The 24,571-nt window shown below is 45.8% G+C and overlaps 1 protein-coding gene across 1 annotated transcript; it reads left to right on the top strand.

Moving 5' to 3' along the window:
- Nucleotides 1-323: 323 nt before the first annotated feature.
- LOC139759126 (solute carrier family 35 member F6-like) lies at nucleotides 324-24,571 on the top strand. The gene is made up of 10 exons (XM_071681108.1): nucleotides 324-1,660; nucleotides 8,888-8,988; nucleotides 11,805-11,887; nucleotides 12,391-12,508; nucleotides 15,335-15,505; nucleotides 18,508-18,618; nucleotides 19,556-19,711; nucleotides 19,998-20,152; nucleotides 21,010-21,143; nucleotides 24,265-24,571. The coding sequence occupies exons 1-10, from the start codon at nucleotides 1,584-1,586 to the stop codon at nucleotides 24,308-24,310; spliced, it is 1,152 nt and encodes a 383-aa protein (XP_071537209.1). The 5' UTR covers nucleotides 324-1,583; the 3' UTR covers nucleotides 24,311-24,571.

The following is a 24,571-nucleotide window of genomic DNA, read 5'->3' as shown; positions in this document are numbered from 1 at the left end:
TCAAACTTGACACGGAAAGAAAACAAGTTATTCGATGTATTGACGATAGATGTCCCTCAAATATCCATCTAGCTATGAGTTGAAGGTACTGACAGTCTTCACCTTGACAACATCTGGTGGTCATTCATTTCAATGTTCTACATCGCTATAGCAGAAGAGCTCTTGCTCACATTGGTCTTACATCTTCCTTCCAGTTTCAAATTGTTTTTTCTGGTCAGTAAATTTCTGCCAAGTGTGAAGAAATGTTCGTATGTTATATTGTCGAAATCATTTAGTATTCTGAAACTGTTTGATGTCTTCAGAGTCTGGGCAGTTTTAGAGAGAGGAATTGTGCGTCTCTCTTTCCTCGTAAGCTGAGAGGCAGAGTTCAAGAGTGAAGATTCCATCCTTCGTTCCAACAGTTGATATCTTTAGCTATGAAGCCAAACATCGGGTTACCCTCATTATTTCGAAGTTAAGCGTTATTTTTTCGTATTCTAGATCAGTATCATGATCATTTTAAGGTCTTGTTTTTCTTTTGCTTCGCATATAAGCTGATTAAACCTATGATATTCGTAATTGATATTTTTCTCGCCAAAAATACATTACTTGACATTTGTATACATTGAGGATCATCTGCCACGTTCCAGACCACTTCATTAGCTTGTGTATATCGCTTCCAGAACAGGGAGGCTTTACTCTCGCCGGCCATGAAAAACTCTCGTGAAGAACAAGGAAGGTACACTTGCGATCATGAAGAACAAACAGAGTGAACTCTCAGCATGTATCGAACAATCAGCTGGGTAATGAATCATGGTATAGTACAAAAAGACAATGGGACCAAGAGAGAGGAAAACCGCAAAACCAGTGAGAGCGAAGGAAACCCATAGTGTTCCTGATAATAAGGGGCGTTTGGCTGATATTGCTGGCGAGTCCCTGGAGGTGCGCGGTACTGAGCAAGACTGTGGAGCCTGCGCCAGTTTGGTACGGTCAGGACGTCCTCGGTTGTTGGTGTTGCGGAGAGTTTGTCGAATCTTTACAATTCCTACAGTGGCCACTTCTGCAGTCGCTCGTGTGGGCTTACGGAGTTACTGGTCCAGCAGCTACCTGCTCTGCTACCAAGAAGGCTTTTCGAGAGTCATCTACTCCTGCTTGGGCTTGATCAGGAATTTCGAATGATGCTAGTGTGATATTCCTGCTACTCTTAGTAACTCCTCTGTACCAACTCGCAAAACTGGTCATCATTGCCACTGTTCATACAAGAGGTATCTCAGGCACGGTGCTGCTGCGAGATCTCACACCTATGGTAGTGACGTTTATATGTTCATATTAAGGCGTCAGGAGGTGAGTCATTAGTTATCATTTCTGATGGTTATCATTTTTGCTTAAGAAGCGTCAACGGTGCACATGAAAAATGTAATCCACCTCTGCCGCTTACAAACTCTACTCATGTTCATACTGCTCCTTCCTTGCTGTAAGAGCCTCCTGGAGTTGCTTCAGCTTCAGCTCCTAATTTAAAACTGTTCTAAAGCTGGAAAGGACCTGAACACCATAAAGACAGTGTTGTCAGTGATCTCACAGACTGTGTCCAGGAAGCAGACGTGATGACGTGGACTAAGAAGCACACCATCCTGGCCTTAGCGATGGCCACTACGGGCTCCGTCAACACCATCGCTGCAAAGTAAGTGTGTGTGTGTGTGTGTGTATGTGTGTGTGTGTGTGTGTGTGTGTGTGTGTGTGTGTGTGTGTGTGTGTGTGTGTGTGTGTGTGTTTGCCTATTTACACATATAGGACAGGGGCAGTACACTCTAGGGTCCTCAAATGTTATTCCAGAATTGTGACATATAAGGCTTTTAATCTTCAGTGGTACTCGCTTTATATCCTCTTGAGCTCGCCTGTTTCACAGATCCACAGCTGTGTTGCAGAGGGAAAGCTGCCTCACACTTCTTTTCCTGAGCTTCTGATTATATCTTCTTGTTCTGAACTCTTCTGGCCTCAAGAACTCTTCCATGTTAAGAATACAATACAAATACGAAGAAATTCATACAGCAACAGACCAATAGACCTTACGAGGACGTTTGTGATGGTGGAAGATCTCAGAAACACGCTGGTACAAATTAGAAAGTATACATATAATTCAGAGAGAATAACCTGCAGATTGTCAGTGCGACAAAGGAGGCGCAGTAAGTCGTGGACTTGAAACGAAATATTTATCAAGTCTATTATTGAACGTATCTACAGTATTGCTTTCAACCACTATGATTAGCAAATCGTTCCATATGTTAGCAATTCCTTTAAAAGAAAGCACTTCTCCTCATTCACAGTAAAATGTTTGCCCACGAATTTGTATGCATTACTAAGACTGAAATCAAAAGATCTAAGTCTAAAGTAAATTGACAGATTGATATCATCAAAGCCTTTAATAGTTTCGAACACTTATATTAGATCACCTCTTAACCTCCTCTGTATTTTGCTAAATAGATTCAAGTAGTTTTTCCTGATCTCATAAGACTTGTTTCTCAGCCTGGGATTCCTCTTGGTAGCTAGACTCTATACTCTTTCCACTCTGTCTATGTCTCTTTTCAGGTAGGGGGACCAAACCTGAACACAATATTCAAGATGTTGACGAACCTATGAAATGTGCATAGTAAGGATGATTTACCTGGACTTAGATTCGGAGACTCTACTTACTAATCTAAGTATTTTGTGCACAATTTTCACAATTTCTATGCACTGCTTACTTGGTTTTAGGTCACCAATCATTACGCCCAATTCTTTTTCATTTACCTTTGGCATTTCAACAGAAGTTATACTGTAGCTTGCCTTTTCGTTTTTATTACCTATATGTAAAACTTGCACTTATCGATATCGAAATTCATTTGCCAACTTTGAGCCCAGTCCATCAGTTTGTCTATATCAGTTTGAAACTGTTAACGTTCAAGTTCATTTGTAGATTTAATTTCCAAATTTGTATCATCACCGAATTTTGAAATCTTTCACTGCAGCCCATTATCAATATCATGAATATATCTGTCATTGTGAGAAAAAAGAACCTGTCCCAAGATTGATCCTTGTGGCACTCCTCTTGTTACATTTAATCATTCTTCGGCTTGACCATTAATCATAACTCGTTTTTTAACGGCGTCAGCCAATCTCTTATCTCCATCGAAGGACAACCCCATCTATGCCATGACTTAATTCTTGCCAGTAACTTTTGGTGTGGAAACTTATCGAATGATTTTTGAAAATATAGATAGATGACATCAACTGCTCTACTTTTGTCATACATTCTAGACATATGATAAAAGAGATCGAGCAGATTTATCAGACATAGGCAATTTCGTCGAAAACCATGTTTAGATTCGTTCATTAAGCGGTGGTCCTCTAAGTGTTTTATAATTCTACCTCGAATGGTGATTTGCATAAGTTTTCCAACTACAGACGTTAAAGTAATAGGACGATCATTTCCGGGCAGTGACTTATTACCGTTTTTGAATATCGGTGTTACATTGGCAAACTTCCATTCATCTGGAACTTTTCCTTAGCAAGTGACTTATTGAAAACGGCAGTCATGGCCTTAACTATCTCAGTTTCCGCCTCTTCCATTGTTCCAGGATAACAATTATCAGGGTCAGCCGTCGTACCTATTTTCATTTCGTTTATTTCTGAAAGTATGTTCTCAGCTTTTATGTCAATTTGTTGAAGAACGTTCACTCTTATCAATGGAACCGGATTCAGGACATGGGTTGTCCCCAATCGTAAATACAGATACAAAAAAGTCATTCAAGATCTTTGTCATGGCTCCGTTGTCTTGAATCAAGTCACTGTTTTCTGTAATCAATGGACCATTTGACTGAGTAATGACTCTCTTGCTTCTAACATAACAGTAAAACTCCTATTATTTCTTATGCTATTGTTAGCAATATACACTTCATACTGATGTTTACTATGCGTACAACTCTTACTTTCTTAACGAAAATTTACATAACTTACTTTATCGTCTAAAACACTTTACTTCCTCCAGTGTTTCTCCATTCAAACTTACCTCCCAATTGACTTGACCCTCAACCCTACTGTACCTAATAACCTTGCTCTTGTTCACATTTACTCTTTAACTTTCTTCTTTCACACACTTTACCAAACTCAGTTACCAGCTTCTGCAGTTTCTCACATGAATCAGCCACCAGCGATGTATCATCAGCGAACAACAACTGACTCACTTTCCAAGCTCTCTCATCCACAACAGACTTCATACTTGCCCCTCTTTCCAAAACTCTTGCATTCACCTCTCTAACAACCCCATCCATAAACAAAGTAAACAACCATGGAGACATCACACACCCCTGCCGCAAACCTACATTCACTGAGAACCAATCACTTTCCTCTCTTACTACACGTACACATGCCTTACATCCTCGATAAAAACTTTTCACTGCTTCTAACAACTTGCCTCCCACACCATATATTCTTAGTACCTTCCACAGAGCATCTCTATCAACTCTATCATATGCCTTCTCCAGATCCATAAATGCTACATACAAATCCATTTGCTTTTCTAAGTATTTCTCACATACATTCTTCAAATGAAAACACCTGATCCACACATCCTCTACCACTTCTGAAACCACACTGCTCTTCCCCAATCTGATGCTCTGTACATGCCTTCACCCTCTCAATCATTACCCTGCCATATAATTTACCAGGAATACTCAACAAACGTATACCTCTGCAATTTGAGCATTCACTCTTATCCCCTTTGCCTTTGTACAATGGCACTATGCACGCATTCCGCCAATCCTCAGGCACCTCACCATGAGTCATATATACATTAAATAACCTTACCAACCAGTCAACAATTCAGTCACCCCCTTTTTTAAAAGATTCCACTGCAATACCATCCACCTGCTGCCTTGCCGGCTTTCATCTTCCGCAAAGCTTTTACTACCTCTTCTCTGTTTACCAAATCATTTTCCCTAACCCTCTCACTTTGCACACCACCTCGACCAAAACACCCTATATCTGCCACTCTATCATCAAACACATTCAACAAACCTTCAAAATACTCACTCCATCTCCTTCTCACATCACCACTACTTGGTATCACCTCCGAATTAGCCCCCTTCACTGAAGTTCCCATTTGCTCCCTTGTCTTACGCACTTTATTTACCTCCTTCCAAAACATCTTTTTATTCTCCCTAAAATTTAATGATACTTTCTCAACCCAACTCTCATTTGCCCTCTTTTTCACCTCTTGCACCTTTCTCTTGACCTCCTGTCTCTTTCTTTTATACATCTCCCACTCAATTGCATTTTTTCCCTGCAAAAATCGTCCAAATGCCTCTCTCTTCTCTTTCACTAATAATCTTACTTCTTCATCCCACCACTCACTACCTTTTCTAATCAACCCACCTCCCACTCTTCTCATGCCACAAGCATCTTTTGCGCATTCCATCACTGATTCCCTAAATACATCCCATTCCTCCCCCTCTCCCGTTATGTCCTTTGTTCTCACCTTTTTCCATTCTGTACTCAGTTTCTCCTGGTACTTCCTCACACAAGTCTCCTTCCCAAACTCACTTACTCTCACCACCCTCTTCAGACCAACATTCTCTCTTCTTTTCTGAAAACCCATACAAGTCTTCACCTTCGCTTCCACAAGATAATGATCAGACATCCCTCCAGTTGCACCTCTCAGCACATTAACATCCAAAAGTCTCTCTTTCGCGCGCCTGTCAATTAACACGTAATCCAATAACGCTCTTTGGCCATCTCTCCTACTTACATACGTATACTTATGTATATCTCGCTCTTTAGACCAGGTATTCCCAATCACCAGTCCTTTTTCAGCACATAAATCTACAAGCTCTTCACCATTTCCATTTACAACACTGAACACCCCATGTATACCAATTATTCCCTCAAATGCCACATTACTCACCTTTGCATTTAAATCACCCATCACTATAACCCGGTCTTGTGCATCAAAACCACTAACACACTCATTCAGCTGCTCCCAAAACACTTGCCTCTCATGATCTTTCTTCTCATGCCCAGGTGCATATGCACCAAAAATCACCCATCTCTCTCCATCAACTTTCAGTTTTACCCATATTAATCTAGAGTTTACTTTCTTACATTCTATCACATACTCCCACAACTCCTGTTTCAGGAGTAGTGGTACTCCTTCCCTTGCTCTGGGAGTGGATCTGGCAGCGGATGGAACCATGGAAGCGGAAGTGAATCATAGGGTGGGGGAGGGGGCGAAAATCCTGGGAGCCTTGAAGAATGTGTGGAAGTCGAGAACATTATCTCCGAAAGCAAAAATGGCTATGTTTGAAGGAATAGTGGTTCCAACAATGTTGTATGGTTGCGAGGCGTGGGCTATGGATAGAGTTGTGCGCAGGAGGGTGGATATGCTAGAAATGAGATGTTTAAGGACAATATGTGGTGTGAGGTGGTTTAATCGAGTAAGTAATGTAAGGGTAAGAGAGATGTGTGGAAATAAAAAGAGCGTGGTTGAGAGAGCAGAAGAGGGTGTTTTGAAATGGTTTGGTCACATGGAGAGAATGAGTGAGGAAAGATTGACCAAGAGGATACATGTGTCGGAGGTGGAGGGAACGAGGAGAAGTGGGAGACCAAATTGGAGGTGGAAAGATGAAGTGAAAAAGATTTTGAGTGATCGGGGCCTGAACATGCAGGAGGGTGAAAGGCGGACAAGGAATAGAGTGAATTGGATCGATGTGGTATACCGGGGTCGACGTGCTGTCAGTGGATTGAATCAGGGCATGTGAAGCGTCTGGGGTAAACCATAGAAAGTTGTGTGGGGCCTGGATGTGGACAGGGAGCTGTGGTTTCGGGCATTATTGCATGACAGCTAGAGACTGAGTGTGAACGAATGGGGCCTTTGTTGTCTTTTCCTAGTGCTACCTCGCACACATGAGAGGGGAGGGGGATGTTATTCCATGTGTGGCGAGGTGGCGATGGAAATGAATAAAAGCAGACAGTGTGAATTGTGTGCATGTGTATATATGTATGTGTCTGTGTGTGTATATATATGTGTACATTGAGATGTATGGGGATGTATATTTGCGTGTGTGGACGTGTATGTATATACATGTGTATGGGGGTGGGTTGGGCCATTTCTTTCGTCTGTTTCCTTGCGCTACCTCGCAAACGCGGGAGACAGCGACAAAGCAAATGAAAAAAAAGAAAATAATACTTTATCGTGTTGGTTATTAGTCTTTGAGTTTCTTACAAGCTGCTATCATATAAAGACACTTTCTTATTACACCGTTCCACCAATTTTGCTTTGTTTTAGAAAAAGTCCGTCTACTACGCATCGACACGTATGTTTCCTCTGCTGCTTTCAGGGTTTTCCTGAAGCTTTTCCTGCTACGTTCGTGTCATTTTCATTGACGACATCATCTCATGTTTGCCTGTTAAAAGCAATACGAGGATCAGTAAAATTTTTACGTTTGAAATGGGGTTTTCTTCGCGACTATCACGCTGATCAACAACATACGCAATGTTACAAGCGGCCTCAAAAGTAATATGTCGGTGATCACTTGTACCAAACTTTTTTTTCAGCTTCGTCAATTATAACGAGGTCTGATATATTCTCCTCTCGTACTAAGTTTCACGACTAATTGCATTAGATCACTACCAATCAAATGCAAGTATATACTTTCCACGCCAGTCAGGATCTGATACGTGTTCTGTGTTCCCTCCCAGTTATGTAACTATCAGTCTGCTTAAGCAGCCATCCCCTGACTCCATCTTGGATGCTTAGCTTCATCATGAGGATTATATGAAGGACAGTCAGATAAGCTCTGGCTGTCTGTGGATATACATTCCACCTATTCAATTTATTTCTCTCGGGTTTACTTAACTCGCTCATGTAACACAGTAGGTTTGTCAACCAAGATCTTTTCCCTCTGAACACATCGTGTCTTCCAATTAGGTGGGGTATGCTAAACAAGGACTTCTCTTTGTACTTCCTGATTATCTTCTGTAGAATCTGGCAGGTTATGCTTGTTAGGAATCCTGGCCTACAACTCTGGGATGTTTCTCTGTCACCTTTGTGGAATACAAGTAAAACTTTGGCTTCTTCCACTTTGCCGGAATATGTTCTTCCCAGGGAAAGTCTGTGCAGCATGACCAGTTGTCTGACAAGGGTTGATGTACTCTCTGACTACAGATATCAGTATGACATCAGGACCATATGCGTTGCTTTCTTTTTGTCATGAATCTCATCATTGTCACTAGATTAACTTCAGCATTATGCAAGGCATGTTCCCATTCCCTGGCTGTTTTTACGGAACTTTATGTGTGAATTTGATGACATTTCATATTACTCCCCTCACATATATCTTCGTCTGTATAAGTAACTTTAGCTTTCTAGCTAATAATCTAATCATTTGCTTCTTATCAAATAATCTGTTCATTATGATTTTGTGAGATAGTTTGGATGATCATTCGGTATAGCAACTACGTTTTTTAATGCCTCATTTGTTGTCCCTTTCTTAATCTGGTGTAATCATGTCTGGCCCTCATATACCGTATCTCTGATGTTGTCATGTTTGGTCCACTTTTATCGTATTATCATTCAGATGTAACATGACTCCAGTGTTTCCTATATCATATCCACATTGTGTCTCTTAATCCCTTGCTTTACGCTGTCCATTAAATCATTCCTTGTATTTTTCTCCTTCCTTCTCGTGTTGTCCCTTATTGTTGGTGCTTACATCCCTATGCCCTGCTTGTATATTTCACATATCTATTATAACGTTTCTAAGTACTCTGACTATGATATTCGACCTTCCAATCTGTTTCCCCCGCCCGACGACCACTGACTGTCTCCTGTCTTTCCCCCACGCGACGACCACTGACTGTCTCCTCCATCCGGCAGGTGGATGGACAAGATCGAGTCTGTTAACCGTCAGGGGAACCTGGACAACTTTTCCCATCCTTTTTTCCAAGCGGACGCCATGTTCGTCGGAGAGATGCTCTGTAAGTGACTTTTTCAGCTGAGTGTAGTAGGCTGGTAGGACCAGCTGGCTGTAGTAAGGTGGCAGAAGCTAACCTTCGTATGGTGGCACTTCACCTACATCTTCACAACCACAACCTCCTTATCTTTACCACATCCTATCGGCACAATACCCTCGACTTCCTTAAGCTAAGTTCAAGGCTGACCTACAGCTCGGACCATTTTGTATTCACTGAACCCTTCTTCATTTTACCTATATATTCACAAATACCTTTAATTTACTGCAGTGCCAATAAAAGAAAATACATGCGTACGAATAGGAAGAGAGGAAAGTGATTGGTTTCCGGTGAATGTCGGTTTGCGGAAGGGGTGCATGATGTCTCCGTGCTTGTTTAATTTGTTTATGGATGGGATGGTAAGGAGGTGAATGCAAGAGGTTTGGAAAGAGGGGCAAGTATGCAGTCTGTTCTGGATGAGAGGGATTGGGAAGTGAGTCAGTTTTTGTTTGCTGATGATACATCGCTGATGGCTGATTCGGGTGAGAAACGGCAGAAGTTGGTGTCTGAGTATGGTAAAGTGTGTGAAAGAAGAAAGTTGAGAGTAAATGTGAATGAGAGCAAGGTTATTGGGTTCAGTAGGGTTGAGGGACAAGTTAACTGGGAGGTAAGTTTGAATGGAAAAACTGGAGGAAGTGAAGTGTTTTAGATATTTGAGTGTGGACTTAGCAGCAGTTGGAACCATGGAAGCGGAAGTGAGTCACAGGGAGGGGGAGGGGGCGAAGGTCCTGGGAGCGTTGAAGAATATGTGGAAGGCAAGAACGTTATCTTGGAGAGCAAAAATGGGTATGTTTGAAGGAATAGTGGTTCCAACAATGTTATATGGTTGCGAGGTATAGGCTATGGATACCGTTGTGCGGAGGAGGGTGGATGTGTTGGAAATGAGATGTTTGAGGACAATATGTGGTTTGAGGTGGTTTGATCGAGTAAGTAATGAAAGTGTGTTGAAATGGTTTGGACATATGGAGAGAATGAGTGAGGAAAGGTTGACAAAGAGGACATATGTGTCACAGGTGGAGGGAAGAAGGATAAGCGGGAGACCAAATTGGAGATGGAAGGATGGAGTGAAAAAGATTCTGAGCGATCGGTGCCTGAACATGCAGGAAGGTGAAAGGCGCGTTCGGAATAAAGTGAATTGGAACGATGTGGTATACTGGGGTGGACGTGCTGTCACTGTATTGAACCAGGGCATGTGAAGCGTCTGGGGTAAACAATGGAAAGGTCTCAGGGGACTGGATGTGGACAAGGAACTGAGGTTTCTGTGCATTACACATGACAGCTAGAGACTGAGTGTGAACGAATGTGGCCTTTTTGTCTTTTCCTAGCGCCACCTCGCCGAGGGTGGGGGTGGGTGGGAATGCTGTTTCATGTGTGGCGGGGTGGCGACGAGAATGGATGAAGGCAGCAAATGTGGATGTATACATGTGTATGTATGCATGTATATGTCTTGGTATGTATATGTATGCCTACGTTGAAATGTATAGGTATGAATATGTGCGTTTATGGGCGTGTATGTATGTATGTATGTGGGTGGGTTGGGTCATTCTTTCGTCCGTTTCCTAGCGCTACCGACGCGGGAGACGGCGATTTAGTATAATAAGTATATATATATATATATATATATATATATATATATATATATATTCCTATGAGTCCAAACATATACCTCTGTAATTTGAGCACTCACTTTTATCCCCTTTGCCTTTGTACAATGGCCTTATGCAAGCATTCCGCCAGTCCTCAGGCACCTCACCATGTGTCATACATACATCAAATAACCTTACCAACCAGTTAACAATACAGTCACCTTCTTTTTCAATGAATTCCACTGCAATACCATCCAAACCCGCTGCCTTGCCGGCTTTCATCTTCCGCAAAGCTTTTACTACCTCTTCTCTGTTTACCAAATCATTCTCCCTAACCCTCTCACTTTGCACACCACCCCGACCATAACTTCCTATATCTGCCGCTCTATCATAAAACATTCAACAAACCTTCAAAATACTCACTCTATCTCCTTCTTACATGGCCACTACTTGTTATCACCTACCCATTAGTCCCCTTCACTGATATTCCCATTTGTTCCCTTGTCTTACGCACTTTATTAACCTCCTTCCAAAACATCTTTTTATTCTCCCTAAAATTTGATGATACTCTCTATCCCCAACCCTCATTTGCCCTCTTTCTCACCTCTTGCGTCTTTCTCTTGACCTTCTGCCTCTTTCTTTTATACATCTCCCACTCATTTGCATTATTTCCCTGCAAAAATCGTCCAAATGCCTCTCTCTTCTCTTCCACTAATAATCTTACTTCTTCATCCCACCACTCACTACCCTTTCTGCTCTGCCCACCTCCTACGATTCTCATGCCACAAGCATCTTTTGCGTAAGCCATAACTGCTTCCCTAGATACATCCCATTTCTCCCCCACTCCCCCACTTCAAAGTAATATTTTTCCCGATTTATTGTCAAGACATATACATGTAGAGACCTTGGCCTACAGATGTGTATGATTTAACAATATCTGTTTGAAAACATACATGATGAACTGTCCTCGGTTGCTGTATTTGTAAGTTTTAATGGTACAACTGACTGTGTGTGTGTGTGTGTGTGTGTGTGTGTGTGTGTGTGTGTGTGTGTTGAGCGAGTCATGTTCGTGTAGACCCTGCAGTGTGACGTGGTCATGTGGCACCTGTCATATGACTTGACCAGGTGGCACCTGTCATGTGACCTGTTCAGGTGGCACTTGTCATGTGACCTGACCAGACTCCTGTTCTGCCATAGGTATGGTTGCCTTCTTCGTGCCGCTCCTGATGGCCAAGAGGGCCCATCGCAACGCTCCAGAGATGGCTCCTATGCCCAAGGAGGTGAGTCTTGCCCCAGGTGTTCACCATGTGAGTCCTGCCCCTGATGTTCACCAGGTGGTCCTCCCGAAGTGAAGGGCTTTTCTCACCAGGTTAAGGGCTCCTTCTTCACGTGAAGGGCTTTTCTCACCAGGTTAAGGGCTCCTTCTTCACGTGAGGGGCTTCTTCCTCAGGTGAAGGGCTCCTTCCTCAGGGGAAAGACTTCTCTCCTTAGGTGAAGTGCTTCCGTGTCTAGATGAAGGGGTCATCTCCACATGTGAAAGGCTTTCCTTACCAGGAGCAGGACCTCATCGCTTGGGTGAAGGATATCTCTTACTAGGGAAAGGGTTTTCCTTCTCGGGTGAAGGATTTCCTTCCCAGGTGAAGGGTTTCCCTGCCTAGGTGAAGAGTTTTTCTCCCCAGGTGAAGGAGTTCTCTCCCCGGGTGAAGAGTTTCCCTCCCAAGTGAAGTGTTTCCCTCTCCAGCAGAAGGGCCTCATTCCTCACATGAAGGGTTTGTCTCCCCAGACGAAGCGCTTCCCCCCGATGATCTTCTACCTGCCGGCCTTATGCGACATGACCGCCACCAGCATGATGTACCTGGGGCTTACCATGACCTACGCCAGCTCCTTCCAGATGTTGAGAGGTAGGTATGGTGGGGTCAGGAGGGAGTGGAAGGAAAGAGCGGGAGAAGGAGGGCGCAGTAAGGTGGGGCAGGAGTGAGGGTTAGGCGGGACTGGAGGAAGGGACAGGAAAGAAGGTCAAAAGAAAGGGTAAGAAAGGAGGGACAGTAGAAAGAAACAGGAGGACGGGGTAGGAGGGAGGGACAAAAGGGAAGGTCAAAAGGGAGGGTTAAGAGGGAAGGTCAGGATGTAGGGGAGGAGGGAGAGACAAGAGAGAAAGGCATGAGGGAGGGGTAAGAGGGAAGGACAGAAGGAAGGGTCAAGAGGGAGGAGTGGGAGGGAAGGGAAGAAGAGAGGGGCAGGAGGGAGGGACAGAAGGGACTACTTGGGAAGGACATATAAGTGGGAACCTGATGATGTGGGTCTTGACTATAAGATGAGGTCGTCTGCTGGACAACAACAACAGCGTCCTGATCTCACGAGATGAAGAGACAGTATAGTATAGGGTAGCCCCCCCCCCCCCCCCCCTCCCATCCTCCAGCTCAACAGGTGACAGAAAACGCTGAGAAGGTGCACCATGTGACGTACAGGAAATATACCGACAGAAAATTTATGTGAAAATGAGAAAGGTAATGGTAATCCAGGCTCAGGTCTCCAACAACTGCCATCTTCCTCCATGACCATGGACTACTGACCAGGGTGACGTACGCAAGGCTCAGCACGATGAAATAGGACTCAGAATTACTTGTAAGTCAATAATCTGGCGGTCAACTGAAGCATATCGGCAGAATCTCAAAATCTGTTCAGACACGGAAATGAGAGATATAAACCATTCAGCTCAAGGCTGCTATAGGATCAAAGGGATTTAGACAGACTGGGGAGTGGTTAGAGAAATAGTGAGTGGACTTCAGTTCTGACAAGTTCAAAATAAACCATTTTAATGAGATAAATGCACATTACGAGCATGATTGATCGTAAGCCGCTATTATGACAATAACAGGAAGGAAAAGACCTTGCATTGCTAATCATTAATGACCAAAAGCAATGCCTTATTGTATTTCATAAATCAAGACACTGAGTTTAAAATTCAGCAATATCAATTATGAAACGAACAATACAATGCATACTATTTAACAACGACCTCGTCACTTAGTACTTCACTTAGTATACAGTGTTCAGTTCTGACCATCAGACTTGATGAAAGAAGAACTAGAACGAATACAAAGACGATAAGCGGATGGAGCCCCTGTAGAAATATGATACAACTGGTCACAAGAAATGTGATACCGGCAGATCCTGGGAAGCAGACATTTTGGATCTTGATGAAACGTATGGGGTTTGCAGGTGGGGATGGAGGATATGGTAATGCCCAGATGTTATGTGATTGATGACGCGTTCAGAACTAAGCCTTATAAAGAAAAACTCAGCGATCTAAGAATATTTTCTACAAAACACATACAGATTCGGAGGTGATCTTGGAAGTGTCAAAATACTAAATAGTTTCAACGACACAACACACAAAAATGTCCTCACATTAGTCAGAGTCGCTGACCAGATATAAGACCACAGATTTAGAAGAAGCAGACGTAATAATAATGACAACATTTTTGTTTTCTATCTGCAGAATTATGGAACACTGTTATTAGTTACCATCATATACTGTCATAGTGATGTAGGTTTATCAGCACCATTGATTCACAGGTAAACATACACCTCACTATTATCATATATCATTAACTGAATCTATTTAAGAAGGAGAACTACAAATCAAGAATGTTTATTCACTTTTTTCATCTCTTCTTTCGTTTTTGAACCTTCAGTCCAGAAAATGTTGTTTCAGCATCAGAGGAAAATATCTATATTTACACTTTCCTATAAAACATCTGTAGTAATATTACGTGTCAACATTAGATGGTGTTCTTACCTACCTAGTTAGTTACATATCTTGTACCGGGGAGTGGTGTGTGGGGAGGTGCCTCGTGCCCTGCTACCACCTCCCTCTGTTATGACGTGAGGTACGTCCGTCCGTGGGAGACTGCTACTCTCCTCCAGTAGGTAACTCCTCACACACCACCAGGTGTCCTGTTGGCTCTCTTCCCCAAGACTTCCCACCCTGGGTCCAGGCTTCTCCCCACCTTGGCCCTGGGCCCCTCCTCTACCTGGCCCTCGGCCCGTCCCCTACTCTCTGCTGTACCCTGGCCCTGAGCCTCTGCCCTCCCCTGGCCAAAAGCCTCTGCCATACCCTGACCCTGGGCCCTTCCCCTACCCTGGCCCTGAGCCTCTGCCCTCCCTTGGCCCTGAGCCTCTGCCCTCCCTTGGCCCTGAGCCTCTGCTCTCCCTTGGCCCTGAGCCTCTGCCCTCCCTTGGCCCTGAGCCTCTGCCCCCTCCTACCCCTAAGCCTCTCGCTACCCTGGCCCTGGGCCCTTCCCCTACCCTGGCCCTGACCCTCTGCCCTAACCTGGCCCTGAGCTTCTGCTCTACCCTGGCCCTGGGCCCTTCCTCTACCCTGGCCCTGAGCCTTTGCCTTAACCTGGCCCTGGGCTTCTTACACATGCTCTCCCTCACCTTGACCTTGAGTCCCTCACAACCATTCTCCCAACCATGGAGTCATTGGAACTGGGTTTTGCAGGGCCCGCGCGTCGTCATATCTAAAGCTTCACTATGGGATTTGTATTTTGGCTAACGCTGGACTAACATAACCGGGTTTTGTGGGACCCACTGAATGCTAACCTCCACACATTTCCTGTACTTCCTGGGAGCTGCAGACCCAGGTCCTACTTCCATTTCACGGCCTCGTCCCAGCCGTGCTACCCTCCCGTCTCCTCACTCACCTACCGTTCCTGTGTCAGGCGCTGTGATCGTCTTCACCGGCCTCATGTCGGTGGCGTTCCTGGGCAGGAAGCTGAAGTACTTTCACTGGGCAGGAATCTTCACGGTCCTGGCGGGGCTAGTCATCGTCGGTGTCTCTGACTTCCTGGGGTCATCTGAGAGCAATGCAGACATAAACGGCGTCATCACAGGTGTGTATCTGCGAGAGAGAGAGAGAGAGAGAGAGAGAGAGAGAGAGAGAGAGAGAGAGAGAGAGAGAGAGAGAGAGAGAGAGAGTCTGTGTTGCAAGCAGAGAGGCTGAGGGGCAAGGAGGAACAGAATAGATGTAAGAACTAAGAACAGAGCAGGAGAAGCTTTGGGTATCGGGGTCTGGTCATTCTGGAAGGCATTGTGTGGCAAGACTTGGAGTAAAGTGGTATGCATAGGCGACGTATAGTCAGTGGGGTGACCGAGGAAACGTGTAGTAACGGGTAAACCAAGCAGTGGTGTGTGAGCCTTAACTATGAATGGTGGACTTTGGTCTCGGTATAATGTGCATGACAGATAAAAAGTGGAAGTGCGCAAAAGTGGCCACTGTTTCTGTCTTCCTGACGCTTCTTCGCAAGGGTGGCGAGGGCAATTGTTTCAGTGCATTACACATGACAGCTAGAGAGTGAGTGTGTACGAATGTGGCCTTTGTTGTCTTTTCCTAGCGCTACCTCGCTCACGCGCGTGGGGAGGGGGTGCTGTTTCATGTGTGGCGTGGTGGCAACGTAAATGGATGAAGGCAGCACGTATGATATGCACATGCGTATATATGTATATGTCTGTGCATGTATATGTATGTATATGTTGAAATGTATAGGTATGTATCTGTGCGAATGTGGGCGTTTATGTATATGCATGTGTATGTGGCTGGGTTGGGCCATTCTTTCGTCTGTTTCCTTGCGATACCTCGCTGACGCGGGAGAGACAGCGACTAAGTACAATAAACAAATATAATATATATATATTATATTTATTTTTGCTTTGTCGCTGTCTCCCGCGCCTGCGAGGTAGCGCAAGGGAACAGACGAAAGAAATGGCCCAGCCCACCCTCACACACATGCACACACACACACGTCCACACACGCAAACATACACACCCACACATCCCAACGTACACACATATATACACACACAGACACACACATATACACACATGCACACAGTTCACACTGTCTGCCCCTACTCATCCCCATCGCCACCCCGACACACACGGAATAACATCCCCCTCCACCCTCATGTGCGCGAGGCAGCGCTAGGAAAAGACAACAAAGGACCCATTCGCTCACACTCATTCTCCAGCTGTCATGCAATAATGCCCGAAACCACAGCTCCCTTTCCACATCCAGGCCCCACAGAACTTTCCAAGGTTTACCCCAGACGCTTCACATGCCCTGATTCAATCCATTGACAGCACGTCGACCCCGGTATACCACATCGATCCAATTCACTCTATTCCTTGCCCGCCTTTCCCCCTCCTGCATGTTCAGGCCCCGATCACTCAAAATCTTTTTCACTCCATCTTTCCACCTCCAATTTGGTCTCCTACTTCTCATCGTTCCCTCCACCTCCGACACATATATCTTCTTGGTCAATCTTTCCTCACTCATTCTCTCCATGTGCCCAAACCATTTCAAAACACCCTCTTCTGCTCTCTCAACCACGCTCTCTCAACAACGTTGGGGAAAAGAGAGTGGTGAGAATAAGTGAGCTTACAAAGGAGACTGTGTAGAAATACCAACAGAGATTGAGTGTAGAATGGCAAAAATGTGAGAGCAAATGAAGTGAAGGAAGTGGATGAATAATGAGAGGTATTTAAGGAAACAGTGATGGCATGTGCAAGAGATGCATGTGGTATGCGAAAGGTGGGAGGTGGACAGATTAGGAAGTATAGTGTTTGGTAGGATAAAGAATTAAAGTTGCTAGTGAAAGAAAAGGAAGGCGTTTGGGTGGTATTCACTGGAAAAGGAGTGAAGGTCGGTCTTCGGCAGGGGTGAGTGATGTCACCATAGTTATTTGATTTGTGTATGGATGGGGTGGTGAGGTAGGCAAATGCAAATCTTGGAGAGAGGGACGAGTATGCAGTATGTTGAGAATTAGAGGACCTGGGGAGTGAATTAGTTGCCGTTCGCAGAATTCGAGTGAGAAACTGCAGAAGTTGGTGACTGAGTTTGAAAGAGTGTGTGAAAGTAGATAGTCGAGAGGATATGTGAATAAAAGCAATTTGATTATTTTCAGCAGGTTTGAGGGACACGTTAGCAGAGATGTAAGTTTAAAGGGAGAAAAATGGAAAAAATGAAGTGTTTTAGATATCTGGGAGTGAACTTAGAAGCGAGTGGAACCATGGAAGCGGAAGTGAGTCATAGGGTGGGAGAGGGGGCGAAGGTTCTGGGGGCAATGAAGACTGTGTGGACGGAGAGAATATCATCTCGGAGAGCAGAAATGGATATGTTTGAAGGAATGGTGGGTCCAACAGTATCATATGGTTGCAAGGCATGGGCTATATATAGGATTGTGCTAAGGAGGGTGGATGTGTTTGAAATGAAATGTTTGAGGACAATATATGTGTGAGGTGATTTGATCAAGTAATGAAATGGTAAGAGAGATGTGTGGTAATAATAAAGTTTAGTTGAGAGAGCAGAAGAGGGTGTCTTGAAATTGTTTGGTCATATGGAGAGAATGAGTGAGGAAAGATTGGCTACCATGGTCCCTTGAATGTTCGTTACCCTGATCCCTTGAATGCCATTTGATATCATTATGATAAGAAAAATATTACTAAGGTATATCTGACAAGCGGGAGAACAAGTTAAACCTTAATGTCTTGTTACTTCTATACCAACTGTGAAAATTTTTTATCATTACCAGTAGAAAAGTGAGTCAAGACATCTAAAAAGGTAGACCTCTTCCGTGGAGTCTTGTGAAAACAATGCAATCATAACCTTGTACACCACCTAAGGAAATAACAGAGCAGTATGTTGTAATAAAGTCAAATTCATTGGATTTATAAAAAGACTTGAGACTTGCTCGATCAGACTTCTGAACGGCCACAGTCTATAGAAATACAGTATCCTAGTATGAGGGACGAGAGTTATGGTTGTCTTATGGAGCTGCACAGCTGAACTGAACATATGTGTTGCTGTACAACAGTGTGGACCTTCTTATGTTGCAGGCGACCTGTTGATCGTGATGGCCCAAATTGTGGTAGCAACTCAGATGGTTTTAGAAGAGAAGTTTGTCACCAAGTACAACGTACCGCCCATGTTGGCTGTGGGTTGGGAAGGTTGGTCCATATTGCACTCACAAGTCCGTTTCATGTCCTAAGTATGTCCTAACTTCTCGTGTCCAACACGTTTTCTGGATTCTCATACTAGCAGAAAAAGCAGTGACATCATACTCATGTAGATATCATCCTCAGTGAAGACGTTCATACTATGTCTACATCACCTATGCGTACACACGTCGTGGGTCCACACACACTTTTACTACACTGTGCCTAAGAGCACACTCCTATGCCGTCTGAAATACTTACCTCCTCACCTTCCACTGTGATCGCCTCTGAGGTACATCCCTTCTACTCCAACCGGTCGCATATTCCATCTCACTACTCCTATATCTACTGACTTTCTCTGAATGATCATGATTATAACTATACACGAGGGAGATAAGATCACCAATGATACTATATAGATATTTATGTTCAGATCAGAAAAGGAAACCCCTTCCCGGAGTGTGAGGTGTCTGCAGCAGCCAGCCATAACCCTGGCCATGCCACCTTCAGAGGGCCACACATTCTCTATAACAAGAAGCGTTCCAACGTAATACGTGTTTCGTACTGTTTCAGATGTTTTTTTCGTCAATGACATTGTAACGAAGATGTTTCAATTGCCAAAGTCTCTTGTTCCTCCTCCAGACAAATTCACTTCCCACAAATTCACTTCCCAATGTTAAAACGGGTTTTGATGTTTCTAGACTTGTATAACTTCCTGGCGTGACAGCCCTGAAGACACAATAACAGTTCCTTTACATGCAGGATCTACTCTTCTGCTTCAACACATCAGGCTCCAGATAGTGTCCATATTTCCATACGTCATAAGAATTATAATTCTTTCTCAAGACCCCAACATGTTGTGGGACAGATGTATTCATTTTACCTGTCAGGGACATTCTGGCTCGATATTCGACCAGTTTCCATTCGTGCTTCCTCCTCTTTGCTGCAGGATTGTTTGGCTTCTTGACGCTGACTGTGCTCATGGTGCCTATGTACTTCATCCCCGCCGGGAGGTTCAGCGGCAACGAGCGTGGGGTGTTGGAGGACGCCATCGATGCCTTCGTCCAGCTGGGCAACAACGGCCTCTTAATATGCGGCCTGATCTGTGAGTCACACACACACACACACACACACACCACAGCCTTAACCTGCGTTCTCTCTCTCTCTCTCTCTCTCTCTCTCTCTCTGATGGTACAATAATTTCGAGACAACAGACAAGCACGACTTTTCCTTGATATTTCATAACTTTCAGTGAATTAAGAGCATGATTAGAAAATATATATGTCTCTTTATAAGTTACTTCCTTTATGAACATATTCAGTTCTGATCCCTCCTTATTCCTTCTTTATTTTCCCTGTAATCTGTCTTCCTATTCCCTTTTCCCTGGCCAGTAAACATCACGAGCATCGCCATGTTCAACTTCTCTGGTCTGAGCGTAACGAAGGAGATCTCGGCGACCGCCCGGATGGTCCTCGACTCCGTTAGGACCTTCATCATCTGGGCCTTCTCCCTGGCCGTTAAGTGGCAGGAGTTCCAGTACCTACAGGTGAGCTCAGTGGCACCAGGGCCAGTACCTGCAGGTGAGCTCAGTGGTACCAGGGCCAGTACCTGCAGGTGAGCTCAGTGGCACCAGGGCCAGTACCTGCAGGTGAGCTCAGTGGCACCAGGGCCAGTACCTGCAGGTGAGCTCAGTGGCACCAGGGCCAGTACCTGCAGATGATATTTAGGACAATATTCTGTACTGTGCATGTGTGTGTGTTGTGTGTGAAGACATGTGAGTGAAGGGGGTACGAGGACGTGTGGATGTGAGGCTGCTTGAGGACGTGTGAGTGTAGAGGGGTATGAGGACGTGTGTACGAGGAGTTTGAGGAAGCGTGTGAGGAGGTATGAGGACGTGTGAATGTGATGGGTGTGAGGACGTGTGTGTGTGATGGGGTGCGAGGACATGTGTGTGATAGGGTAGGAGGAAATGTGAGTGTGATGGGATGTGAGGACGTGTGAGTGTGAGGGGGGGGGGTGTGAGGACGTGTGTGTGTGTGATGGGGTGTAGGACGTGTGTGTGAGAAGACGTATGAGCGTCAGGGGGTATACTAGGGTATCATCAGTGAGTTTGTCTGTCAATCTGTCAGATACAGTAGGATGAAAACTTGCTATTGGCTGTTGGTGCAGAGTTACTGGGCGTCTATGACGCTCTACGCTGAAACGTTATTCCTTACTGTAAATGTTGTGGCCATAACACTGTCAACAATACTAGCTTTCACTTGACGTTGGGCCCTGCTTGACCTGTTGGTTCTCGCGAGGTTATCAATGTCACACATGAGCTTCTACATATCCGCACAGTCGATAGTAATATATGATCCACCACCAGTGTTGACTCGCTCCTTCTATGGTTGGCTATATCAGCCAATAGGGTTCGTGGTGCTGTTGGTGGGCCTGATGCTCTACAATGACCTCATCATTCTGCCGTTCCTGCGACGAAAGGGTTTCCTGCAAGACCAACCCAACGACATCGAACCTGTGGAGACCACGACCGACGAGTGAGTCTTCTTCCTCACGGCCAGTCAGGGCTGCCAGCAAGCACTCTCCTAGATGGGGCCAGTCAGGGCTGCCAGCAAGCACTCTCATGGTTGGGGCCAGTCAGGGCTGCCAGCAAGCACTCTCATGGTTGGGGCCAGTCAGGGCTGCCAGCAAGCACTCTCATGGTTGGGGCCAGTCAGGGATTTGAAGACTATTAGGCTACAGATGTTGTTAAGTACTTGATGTGGATTGAAATTTTGTAGCTTTAAAGTTATAAACTATTTGCTCTCAGACAGAAACTAAACCTAAGGAAGAACATTATTAGCTTGCCTGTCAAGATATTACAAGAATTACGTCCTGGTCAATCTCCAGAGTTGTCAACAACTTAATACAGGAGTAATATATTATCTAGATGTAATGAGAAACGTAAATATTCTGGTATCAAATACTGTCGAGGACAACTGAGGGATTAATGATCTAATGTAGCCTGCCTCCCCCTCACTATCATTCACCACCTGCCTCCCCCTCACTATCATTCACCACCTGCCTCCCCCTCACTATCATTCACCACCTGCCTCCCCCTCACTATCATTCACCACCTGCCTCCCCCCTCACTATCATTCATCACCTGCCTCCCGCCTCACTATCACTCACCACCTGCCTCCCCCTCACTATCACTCACCACCTGCCTCCCCCTCACTATCACTCACCACCTGCCTCCCCCTCACTATCACTCACCACCTGCCTCCCCCCTCACTATCACTCACCACCTGCCTCCCCCTTACTATCACTCACCACCTGCCTCCCCCTCACTATCACTCACCACCTGCCTCCCCCTCACTATAACTCACCACCTGCCTCCCCCTCACTATCACTCACCACCTGCCTCCTCCCCTCACTATCACTCACCACCTGCCTCCCCCCTCACTATCACTCGCCACCTGCCTCCCCCCCTCACTATCACTCACCACCTGCCTCCCCCTCACTATCACTCACCACCTGCCCCCCCTCACTATCATTCACCACCTGCCTCCCCCTCACTATCACTCACCACCTGCCTCCCCCTCACTATCACTCACCACCTGCCTCCCCCTCACTATCACTCACCACGTGCCTCCCCCTCACTATCACTCACCACCTGCCTCCTCCCCTCACTATCACTCACCACCTGCCTCCTCCCTCACTATCACTCACCACTGGCCTCCCCCCTCACTATCACTCACCACCTGCCTCCTCCCCTCACTATCACTCACCACCTGCCTCCTCCCTCACTATCACTCACCACTGGCCTCCCCCCTCACTATCACTCACCACCTGCCTCCCCCTCACTATCACTCACCACCTGCCCCCCTCACTATCATTCACCACCTGCCTCCCTCCTCACTATCACTCACCACCTGCCTCCCGCCTCACTATCATTCACCACCTGCCTCCCCCTCACTATCACTCACCACCTGCCTCCCCCCTTACTATCACTCACCACCTGCCTCCCCCTTACTATCACTCACCACCTGCCTCCTCCCTCACTATCACTCACCACCTGCCTCCCCCTCACTATCACTCACCACCTGCCTCCTCCCTCACTATTACTCACCACCTGCCTCCCCCTCACTATCACTCACCACCTGCCTACCCCCTCACTATCACTCACCACCTGCCTCCCCCTCACTATCACTCACCACCTGCCTCCCCCTCACTATCACTCACCCACCTGCCTCCCCCTCACTATCACTCACCACCTGCCTCCTCCCCTCACTATCACTCACCACCTGCCTCCCCCCCTCACTATCACTCGCCACTGCCTCCCCCCCTCACTATCACTCACCACCTGCTCCCCTCACTATCACTCACCACCTGCCCCCCTCATTATCACTCACCACCTGCCTCCCTCCTCACTATCACTCACCACCTGCCTCCCGCCTCACTATCACTCACACACCTGCCTCCCCCTTACTATCACGCACCACACCTGCCTCCCCCTTACTATTACTCACCACCTGCCTCCCCCTCACTATCACTCACCACCTGCCTCCCCCTCACTATCACTCACCACCTGCCTCCTCCCCTCACTATCACTCACCACCTGCCTCCCCCCTCACTATCACTCGCCACCTGCCTCCCCCCCCTCACTATCACTCACCACATGCCTCCCCCTCACTATCACTCACCACCTGCCCCCCCTCACTATCACTCACCACCTGCCTCCCTCCTCACTATCACTCACCACCTGCCTCCCGCCTCACTATCATTCACCACCTGCCTCCCCCTCACTATCACTCACCACCTGCCTCCCCCCTTACTATCACTCACCACCTGCCTCCCCCTTACTATCACTCACCACCTGCCTCCTCCCTCACTATCACTCGCCACCTGCCTCCCCCTCACTATCACTCACCACCTGCCTCCTCCCTCACTATTACTCACCACCTGCCTCCCCCTCACTATCACTCACCACCTGCCTCCCCCTCACTATCACTCACCACCTGCCTTCCCCCTCACAATCACTCACCACCTGCCTCCCCCTCACTATCACTCACCACCTGCCTCCCCCCTCACTATCACTCACCACTGGCCTCCCCCCTCACTATCACTCACCACCTGCCTCCCCCTCACTATCACTCACCACCTGCCCCCCCTCACTATCACGCACCACCTGCCTCCCCTTCACTATCACTCACCACCTGCCTCCTCCCTCACTATCACTCACCACCTGCCTCCCCTTCACTATCACTCACCACCTGCCTCCCCCTCACTATCACTCACCACCTGCCTCCCCCTCACTATCACTCACCACCTGCCCCCTCACTATCACGCACCACCTGCCTCCCCTTCACTATCACTCACCACCTGCCTCCTCCCTCACTATCACTGCCTCCCCCCTCACTATCACTCATCACTTTCCTCCCTCCTTACTTATTTTGTGACCTAGTGAAGAGGGTTCTGCAGAGAAAGAGCAATCTGTTGTATTCTTGAAGTTAAGTATAAAATATTTAGTTTCCTGACCCAATGTAAGAGTTATTGAAGTATCTCGAAATGGAACGATGGAGTTTTAAGAATTAAGATTTAGTATAAATGACCTGAGAGGTGCACAGCTGTAGCTCCAGTCAGAACATGTCATTACAGATGTCATTAATTTTGCAGGATAGACGGTGTTGACAATGATGGAGCACAAGTGGACCCCTTCTGAAGACTTCCTCTCTTCTTTATCACCCACATGCCCCAGGTTCTCCTGAACACAAACACACACAAACACACGCGCACGTATATATATATATATATATATATATATATATATATATATATATATATATATATATATATATATATATATATATATATATATATATATATATATATATATATATATTTCTTTCAAACTATTTGCCATTTCCCGCGTTAGCGATGTAGCGTTGAGAACAGAGGACTGGACATATATGTGAATATCCTC

Source organism: Panulirus ornatus, chromosome 2, assembly GCF_036320965.1.
Source record: "Panulirus ornatus isolate Po-2019 chromosome 2, ASM3632096v1, whole genome shotgun sequence".
Lineage (NCBI taxonomy): Eukaryota > Metazoa > Arthropoda > Malacostraca > Decapoda > Palinuridae > Panulirus > Panulirus ornatus.
The sequence above is the reverse complement of the archived record's forward strand: the minus strand, read 5'-3'. Positions and strand labels throughout refer to the sequence as shown.